The sequence below is a fragment of the Kogia breviceps genome, unplaced genomic scaffold, assembly GCF_026419965.1.
Source record: "Kogia breviceps isolate mKogBre1 unplaced genomic scaffold, mKogBre1 haplotype 1 scaffold_303, whole genome shotgun sequence".
NCBI lineage: Eukaryota > Metazoa > Chordata > Mammalia > Artiodactyla > Physeteridae > Kogia > Kogia breviceps.
This window is the reverse complement of record NW_026711742.1, coordinates 1-9,472: the sequence shown is the minus strand read 5'-3', so window position 1 is coordinate 9,472 and position 9,472 is coordinate 1. Positions and strand designations below refer to the sequence as shown.

Here is a 9,472-nt window from a genome sequence, read left to right as displayed (position 1 = left end):
TGCATCGGCAGGCGGACTCTCAACCACTGTGCCACCAGGGAAACCCTGGTCTGTGTTTTGATTGTGATGCTATGGCCCCAGCTGGGGCAAGTGAGCAGGGGTCCCAGTAAGGCCCCACTCCCCCAGGCTTTATGACAACAGTGCCGAGTCATAGAGGTCCTGCCCTTACCTCAGAGAAGCCCCTTCCCTTTCCTGTGGTGCCTTGGCCCCCTTAGGCACAGTTTTGCCCTAGTGGAGCTGATGAGACAAGATGGAGTTTCTTGGAACCACTCAGACTGCCAGTTACTGTGGCCCCAAGAAAGCCCGTGGCATCGGCATGCTGCCCCCGGTGGTGCCGGCCCGGGTGACCCAGGAGTGTTACCAGCCCTATTACCCGCCTGGGTACCCCTACCTGAACTCATGGAGACCCAGCCTCTCCTACAAGGTCTCCAACACCCAGACCTGCCTGAACAAGGAAGCCACGTGCCGCAGCGCCCTGCGGCCGCCCAGCATCCTGCCGGGCGACCGCTCAGCGCTCTTCTGTCGCTACAGCCCCCATGACTGGGACCAGTCCAACCAGCTGCAGATACGCGCGGCCGAGGCCTCGCGGCTGTGGGCCAGCCGGCTGATGGGCGACTCCATGCGTCTCATGCAGGACAAGGACCAGCTGACGCGCCAGATGCAGGAGGGGACCTGCCGGAACCTGGGCCAGAGGCTGTCGGACATCGGCTTCTGGAAGTCGGAGCTGAGCTACGAGCTGGAGAGGCTTCTGAACGAGAACCACAGCCTGGACGCAGTCAAGAGGCAGCTGGAGTGTGCAGCCGAGGAACTGAACTGTCCACTGCAGGTGAGTGTGGGGGGTGAAGGGGGGGGCCTGATGGCCGCTGGGATACCACCCCTGCAATGCAGCCCCCCCCCACTCCCCTTGAGTGAAGATCAAGGTGACGGGTGCCGTGCAGCTCAATTTGAGCTGCATCATCATCATCATCTATAATCAGCTTTAAGCTAAATTTATATATATATATATATATATATATATATATATATATATATATATATATATATATATAAAACTTAGTCAATTGACAATAATCCCAGTCCAATCAGGATTCCTCAGACTGAATGGAATTTCCTTTTCTCTTGGGGTTACATCAAAATCACTTCAGGGACTTCATAAAGACATCACAAGCGTGTGTGTGTGTGTGTGTGTATGTGATGGTCTTTAGAAGATGTGCTTCAAATAACTGCTCTATTTTTCTCTGTAGCCCTTAAGACCTGCTAACATAATGTACAATTTACTTATTGTTTTGCTCCACACACTAGAATATAGGCACCATGAGGGCAGGGATTTCTGTCTGCTTTTTCACCAAGGACTGCTATTCAGCTGTGGAGGACCAGTATGTCTACGCTGGTCCTCAGTGAGCAGTGTCTGTGCTCATTGCCTGTCATCTAGACCAATGTTCTGAATGTCTTCCCATCCTGGCACAGTGTGTGGCACACAGCAGGCACTCAAGAAGTATTTGCTGAATAAATGAATAAATATCTGAATGTGGACATCCTCCACACTTTGGTTTCCCAGTCTCCAGCCATATCCTGGAGCAGTTAGGATAGCTTTAGGCTGCATGTAAACAGCTATCTGACTACAGCAGCTCAGGCAAATAGGAATTTCATTTTCTGTTATAAGAATTCCAGAGGAAAAGAGAGGAGGATGCTGCAGCCTCCACGTGATACCAGAAGGGACCCAGCCTCCTGTCTGCTTGGCCATCCTCAACATGGGGCTTTTGTCCTACTACTTTCAAGGATGTTTCAGATCTCATATTGCAAACTCCCTCTTGCCAGGAACATTTGGATATTCTCAGTCGAGGCAGGAGGATGGGGTAGGGAAGGGGCAAAATGCCAACTGTGTCTGTCCCTTTTTCTCAGGGAATAACACTTTTCTAGAAGGTCTGTTATGTGAGTCCATTTTTAACCCATTTGCCAGAACTCACGTGGGCTCCCTGGGTGCAAAGGAGTCTGGGTAAGTGAGCATTTTTCACTGGGTCCTGGAGTGGACATTGGGTGAGGAACTGGCATTATCTGCCTTTGCTGTGGGAGATCATTGTGGCCACACAAGATGATGTTCTGCTGCTCCCTGGAGTGTGTGCAAATGCAGAACCCCTGCCTGCAAACCTCCTGCAGCTGTGCCTGCTCTGTGTCAGGCGTGGGGGCTTCTGTAGGAGAGGCCCTGCCTCCATGTTTCCCCTGGAGACAAGGCACAGGTTCTGACCACTATGGGATGGGGGTCCCTACTGTTTCCCTATGCCCTCAGGTTCCCCCCCGGAAGGACAGTGGGCAGGGCTGCTGCTCAGAGATCCAAAGCAGAATCTGAAATCTAGTGCTCCTCCCCTCTCCCCGACTCTCTCCTCACTCCCCCAGCCTGTCTGGAAAGCCCAGCTCTGCCCCATCACGTGGCCCCTGTGACAGCCACATGGGGGCACAGGGACTAGAGCCATCTCACTTCCATCCACTTGTCTCCAACTCCAAGGTTACCACCTCAGTCCAGGTGCCTCTCAATGGACAATGGTGACGGCCTCCTTCCTGGCCTCCTGACCTCTGGCCCCTCCAACGCATTTTCCAGACAGCAGCCAGAGGGATGGTTTTAAATATTAAACTAGATCTCTGCACCTTCCCACTAAAACCCCCTCAATGGCTTCCTAATGCATCCTAGTTAACCTCTGAGTTCCTTGTCACAGGCCCAATGGCTTCCTGTCTGCTGCTTCTCCTACCCCAGGGCCTTTGCACTGGCTGTTCCCTCTTCCTGGTGCATTTTTCCCATTCATTTCTGCTGCTTCTCATAATTCAGGTCTCGATCTGCCAGCTCCTTAGAGAAGTCCTCCCTGACCACCCTGCTGGTTATTCCTCACCCACCCACATCTCCCTATTTTCATCACAGCCCTTATCACAGTCAGAAACGATTGAGTTTCTTTCTATGTTCATTTGTGTGTGTTCTCTCTCTTCTGTTAGAACTCCATAAGAGCAGGGACTGTTTAGTTCACTGCAGCGTCCCCAGTACTTTGATGGAGTGTGACACAGAGAAGGGAACAGTAAATTCTTGTGGCATCAAGAGCCCCCCCTCCTTTCTGAGTTCCCAGATACATTTGCATCCCAACACCAGATGCCGTGCTCCCCTGCCTCCTTCTCACTGCTCTTTGTGACATCACAGGCCAGTGATCCATCACAATTCTTTGACAGTCTGCTGCTGCAGGAGCTCCACTGAGCAGCCACTCCCCTGGCTTCTGTTCTGCTCTGTTCATGTCCCCATGACAGTTGTAAGGTCCATGTGGCAGGGTTGCCTGGGTCTCACTTGGCCTATGTCACTTTCCAAAGCTCTTCCCCCATTTAGAGATCTCCAAAAAACGGTGTTCATATATATTCACAGGTAATTCTTATTGACAGTATTCTAAGTGCTTTACATTTGTCAAACTGACTTAACCAGCATGGCCAGCTTGAGATGTGCACGATTTTGCACCCATCTACCATCTCAGCATCCCACAGCCCTCACTGATGGAGAAGGGGAGGCAGAAGCCCACCCAGACGCACAGTGATGGGGCCACATGAAGCATCCAGGTTTCCCAGGAATGAAACAGACCACGGCAAGGGTAGATGTGAGTCAATTCTGCTCAGGGTCTACATACAGCTGCAGGGAGAATACATGATTCCCCTTGCCCCCTACAGGCGGCCCTGGAGTGTCTGTACCAGCGAGAGAAAAGGATCGGGATTGACTTGGTCCATGACAACGTGGAGAAAAATCTTATCGGGGTAAGATGTCCCCTGGGTCTGGCCAGCCCCCTGAGGGAGGAGGGAAAGGCCAGCTGGTCAGAGAGGTTTCTGAGCTGCCTGTCAGGAGCAGAAGCCACACGCGTCACCCCATGCAAAATTAGGGCTCAGAAAGCATGGGTGGGGACCTAGGTTGCAATTTAGAAACAGTGAGAAAGGAGGTCATTTGACCCTCAGTCTTTTCCTCTCCAAAATGGGCATCATAATAGTAATACCAAAAAATAGCAAAAGTAACAGCCAGTGTTTATTGAGCACCTGTTATATGCCACACACTGTATTACTTCATATACATTATTTAATTCAATGATAAAATATGAATGTATCATATTTTATGATAAATAACGGGTCTATGAATGAACCCTTGGTGCATAGTAGGTGCTGCATTTTCTTTTACTCTGGAAGTATATAAAAAGAAAGGACAGTAGGGCAAAGAATGTGCAGCTTCCACAGTCGACCCTCAGGTGCCCGGCCCCGGGGATCATGCTGGTCGGCGCAGGAAATGGACCCCACCCTGACATTTCACCCTGTGGGCTGGAGGGTGGGCAGCGAGAGGTGAGGAGTGCAGCACTGGCCTGGGAGACAGGAGACTGTGAGTATCTAAGGGGCCGTGCTCTTTCTGACATCTTTCATTGCAGGAAGTAGATTTGCTAAAATGTTGCCAAGAACGGATGAGAAAACTAGCCCAAAGGATTGACATCCAGATGCGGTAAGAGCTGCTTTCTCTCCCTTTTCTTGGAGTTTGTTTTGGGTCTCCCAGGTTTCAGGGGTCCCGCCTCTCCAGGTGGTTCTTTTGATCAGTGGTGTACTGGTAAGCTTTTAACAACCAGCTCTCCAGGAAAATAAAAAAGTCCTGATCTGTCGCATTTGTCAGTTTCAGCGATGTTAAGCGCTACCACCATGGCTGATCTCAGTCTATCAATATGTTACTGAGATGCACACGATTGATTTTCATGAGTCAGCACAGCATTGGTGGTTCTTGTTTGCAGTGAGAGCCTTGGCAAAAGAAATTGGCCTCACTGAGGCTCCTCTTAGCCTGTGGCTTCTCCACGCGAGTCCTGAACTTTGGGACATGGCAGAGAGTGGGTGGCATTGGGCATCAAGGTGAAGGTCCCGGGCCTCTCCAGAGGGGAGCTGGTGGACACCTTGAGCCACTGTTCCTTTTAGTCTTCAAAGGAATCAGCTTTTTGTTCTTGGAAGATTATGTAACTGGTATCATGACAAGGAAGGAGGCTCCCGCATAATTAAAGGGAGGCTTGAGTTTTACAGGGCTTGGGACCCATAGATGAGCCCTTGGCACCCAGCTCCCCTGGAGGCAGCAGCCTTCCCGCCTGGCCCTTGAGCTGAGCACTTGCCTTTAACACTTGCAGGCAGGCTGCTCTGCTGGTTTCTCCTTGTTTACTCAGATATAGCTAACAAGAGACGGCTGGCAACCTGGCCAGGGCTGCCCCTTCCCACTGTGTGGAGGACGTAGGCAGCTTGCATGGGATGCTAAGGGGTAAGGAAGCTTGCAGATAGGCCCTGGGAGCTTGGTGCCCTGGTTTGTTCTTCCCCAGAAACAGCAGTCGCCCCTACCTCTCTCTCTCTCTCTCTCTCTCTCTCTCTCTCTCTCTCTCTCTCTCACACACACACACACACACACACACACACACACACACAGCAGCACCTCAACTCCATTGAGGCTGTAAGAATGGGTGGCAGAGGTAGGAGAGGATTATCCTGTAAAAATAAAATAAATAGCATCCAGGACAGTGTTGAAAAGCTGCCTGCAGATCTAAGTGTGTGATCAGGGGCAGATGAGTTGAGAAAACCCAGGGAGACATCAGAGGTGGAGAAAAGTCGAAATGAGATGCAAATACAGCAGTGACTGAGGTGACAGTTGAATGAATGAAAGCACGGTTGAATTCCATCATTATGTGCCTCTGTCTTGACTTCTGACATGTCGACCTACCACTTGGACTATGTTTGCCTAATATTCGTCTATACATTAACCCACTTCAAAAAACCCTTCGATACTTGTACTTAAACAGGAATGTTTTAACAAAGGGAGTTCTTTGGGCAGGCGAATGCCTTTATTGTATTTTTCTTGCCCTATGTTTACAATCACCTATTTTTTGGCAAAAGAGCATGGTTTGCCATTTGTGGTTGACATGGGGCTGTGACAAAACTTGGTGTTAGAGTGACGGGAGGGCTGAGGTTTGGGAAATGGGACAGTTTGAGCCGGAAGAGTGAACAAAAGCCCAGACTTGAAATTAGGGAGCTGGACCCCGGAAGGGAAATCTTGAAACTGAGGTGGGTGGAACGCTGCTTGTGCAGGAAAAGTAGAAAGACCAAGATGGTCTCATCGACTGGGAGACACAGAATGAGAGACACAGTGAACTCTGATGTCAGAGGGAAAAAGAGACAGAAAGAGAAAGACCCGAAGCCGTAAACAGAGAGAGATGAGCAGAGAGACAGAGGAACAGAGAGGGACACAGACATGCCAGAGAGAGAGAGAAATCGAGAGGTGAGAGAGATGAAGAGATGGAAAGGGACAGACACAGAGAAAGAGGAAAAGAGAACAGGGGAGGCTGGGAGGAAAGCAGTGGAGGCAGTGTGGATGGGGAGGGGATGAGAGCGGGTGGAAGGGACTCTCCTCTTTGCCGGGAACAGAGGCCCAGTCACCCTGGAGAGAGGCCCTTTGACCCTGGGCAGCGGCCCCTTTTCAGAGGACACCTGTCATCTTGCAGGGAGGAAGCTCTTGCTGCCCGGGCAGCCTAATTAACCTAGAACTGGCCAGAGCCTCATCAACAGGGCAGAACTCAGTGTGACCTTGCCCTTGGGGAAGCTCTGCCGATGACCTGCTAGAGTGGCCGCCCTGGCCCCGGGCAGGTGATGAGCTGTTGACTCGTGGTTTTCTAGGTGAGGCCTGAGGCCTGCATCTACTCAGAGCTGTGTCCTCACCTCACCAGGTGCCCCAGCAAAGCAGAAAAGGCTTTCCTGACTGGGCAGGAGCCAGGTTCAGGCTTTTCCTTGTGGGCTGACAGCAGGGCGAGTCTTGGCACTGGCCAGGCTCTCCATCTGGGGGAGATGGGGCTGTTGTCTCCCTCCCCAGGCCTCATTAGCCAGGGCCAGGAGGCTGGACCAGGTGACCTGGGATTCTGAGGCCCCAGGTTCTCCTCTGATGCTCTGGCACGTTTCTCTTCTACATTCTGGTCTTTCTTCACACTCCACCTCATGAGGCAGGATGGGGCCCCATTTCCCCATGGCTCTGCCAATTCCAAAGGCCATAAGGGCCCCAGGATGGCTCTCCTTGCTCCAACATGACCCTCTGTGCATTCTGATGGGTGCAGATCCAGCATGATAATTTAATTTCTTTGCTCCTGGCCTGTTTGAAACCTCTCACCAGCTTTCAGTATCCATAGCAGAAAAAGAACGTGGCAGAAAGACAGAGACAGGCAGGGGAGAGGTAGAGAGAGACACACACTGAGGCCCCGAGACAGAGAGAAACCAAGCAAGAGGAGGCAGAAGGAGATAAAGATGAGAGAGACAGAGGGACAGAGACAAGGGGAGGAAGGGAGAGAAAAGGAGGGAGAAAATTAGATGCAGGAGGGGAAAGAGAGATACCGATGTGAGACATGCACCAATCAGTTTAGTTGCGTCTGGACATCAAACTGCTCAAAGTTATTCCCTTCTCCAGTCTCTTTCAATTCCTTTAAGACATCAAGGGAATCTAAAAACATGGTACAAGACTTCCCTGGTGACGCAGTGGTTAAGAATCCTCCTGCCAATGCAAAGGACATGGTTTTGAGCCCTGGTCTGGGAAGATCCCACATGCTGCAGAGCAACTAAGCCCGTGCGCCATAACTACTGAGCCTGTGTGCCACAAATATGGAAGCCCCCGCACCTACAGCCCATGCTCTGCCACGAGAAGCCCCTGCAATGAGAAGCCTGCACACTGCAATGAAGAGTAGCACCCGCTCACCTCAACTAGAGGAAGCTCGTGCGTAGCAATGAAGACCCAATGCAGCCAAAAATAAAATAAATTTAAAAATTAAAAAATTTCAGAAAAAGAAAGTAAGAGAGAAACCAGAGCCTAATAAAAATAAATAAATAAATAAATGGTACAAATGAGCTTATTTACAAAATGGAAATAGAGTCACAGATGAAAAACAAACATGTTTACCAGGGGGGAAAGGGAGGCAGGGATAAATTGGGAGATTGGGACTGACATATACACAGTGCTATATATAAGCTATATAACTAGTAAAGACCTACTGTATAGCACAGGGAACTCTTCTCAATACTCTGTAATGACCTATATGGGAAAAGAATTTTAAAAAGTGGATATATCTATATGTGTAACTGATTTACTTTGCTGTACAGCAGAAACTAGTACAACATTGTAAATCATCTACACTCCAATAAAAGTTTTTTAAAAATAAATTTTTAAAAAAAAGACATCAAGGCAAAACTCCCAATCAATGCTTATGTGTCTTTAATTTCCTTTTTTCAACCAAAAAAGAAACAGAAAAAGTTTCAGGCTTAGAACCTACTAGAGACAACAGATTCTAGCTAGCATTCTGTTAGTGTTTACTTTGCATCTAGGTTTGGAAACAGTTACTGGTTTTCTTTTAAAGACAGTGATGTAGATTTTTCTTTTGAAATACATTTATTTATTTATTTATTTATTAAACTTCTTTATTGGAGTATAATTGCTTTACAGTGGTGTGTTAGTTTCTGCTTTATAACAAAGTGAATCAGCTATACGTATACATATATTCCCATATCTCCTCCCTCTTGCGTCTCCCTCCCACCCTCCCTGTCCCACCCCTCTAGGTGGTCATAAAGCACCAAGCTGATCTCCCTGTGCTATGTGGCTGCTTCCCACTAGCTATCTATTTTACATTTGGTAGTGTATATATGTCCATGCCACTCTCTCACTTTGTCCCAGCTTACCCTTTCCCCTCCCCATGTCCTGAAGTCCATTCTCTACGTCTGTGTCTTTATTCCCGTCTTGTCCCTAGGTTCTTCAGAACCATTTTTTTTTTAGATTCCATATATATGTGTTAGCATACGGTATTTGTTTTTCTCTTTCTGACTTACTTCACTCTGTATGACAGACTCTAGGTCCATCCATCTCACTACAAATAACTCAATTTTGTTTCTTTTAATGGCTGAGTAATATTCCATTGTGTATATGTGCCACATCTTCTTTATCCATTTATCTGTTGATGGACACTTAGGTTGCTTCCATGTCCTGGCTATTATAAATAGAGCTACAGTGGACATTGTGGTACATGACTCTTTTTGAATTATAAATGCATTTATTTATGTATTTTATTTATTTATGATTGAAAAGAGAAAATTAGCAGGTAAATAATAGTACAGGTACTTCGGGAATATGGCAAGTATCATGTAAGTGGATCTCCAATGTCTGGAATCTTGGCAAACGGTGACATTTAAGTCTAAACTTCTCAGCCAAGATACCAGCCTTTCAGGCTCAAGTCCTGGCCCCGCCCCATTGTGTTGTCCTCACCTGGCTCAGTCCCAGACTCCACCCACTCTATGACCCCGCCCACTCCTTGACCCTGCCCAGGCCATGACTCCACCCACTGCCTGACTCTGCCCACTCCTTGACCCTGCCCCGTCCATGTCTCCATCTAGTCCCTGACTTCACCCAGTCCCTGATTCTGCCAGC

General features: G+C 48.8%; 1 protein-coding gene across 1 annotated transcript; it reads left to right on the top strand.

The window, feature by feature from the left end:
• Window positions 1-250: 250 nt before the first annotated feature.
• On the top strand, window positions 251-4,501 carry LOC136793480 (tektin-5-like; the record flags this gene model as incomplete). The annotated part of the gene is made up of 3 exons (XM_067024354.1): window positions 251-826; window positions 3,694-3,777; window positions 4,431-4,501. Coding segments are annotated over exons 1-3 (731 nt in total), but the record flags the coding sequence as incomplete, so codon positions are not given.
• Between the last annotated feature and the right edge of the window lie 4,971 nt (window positions 4,502-9,472).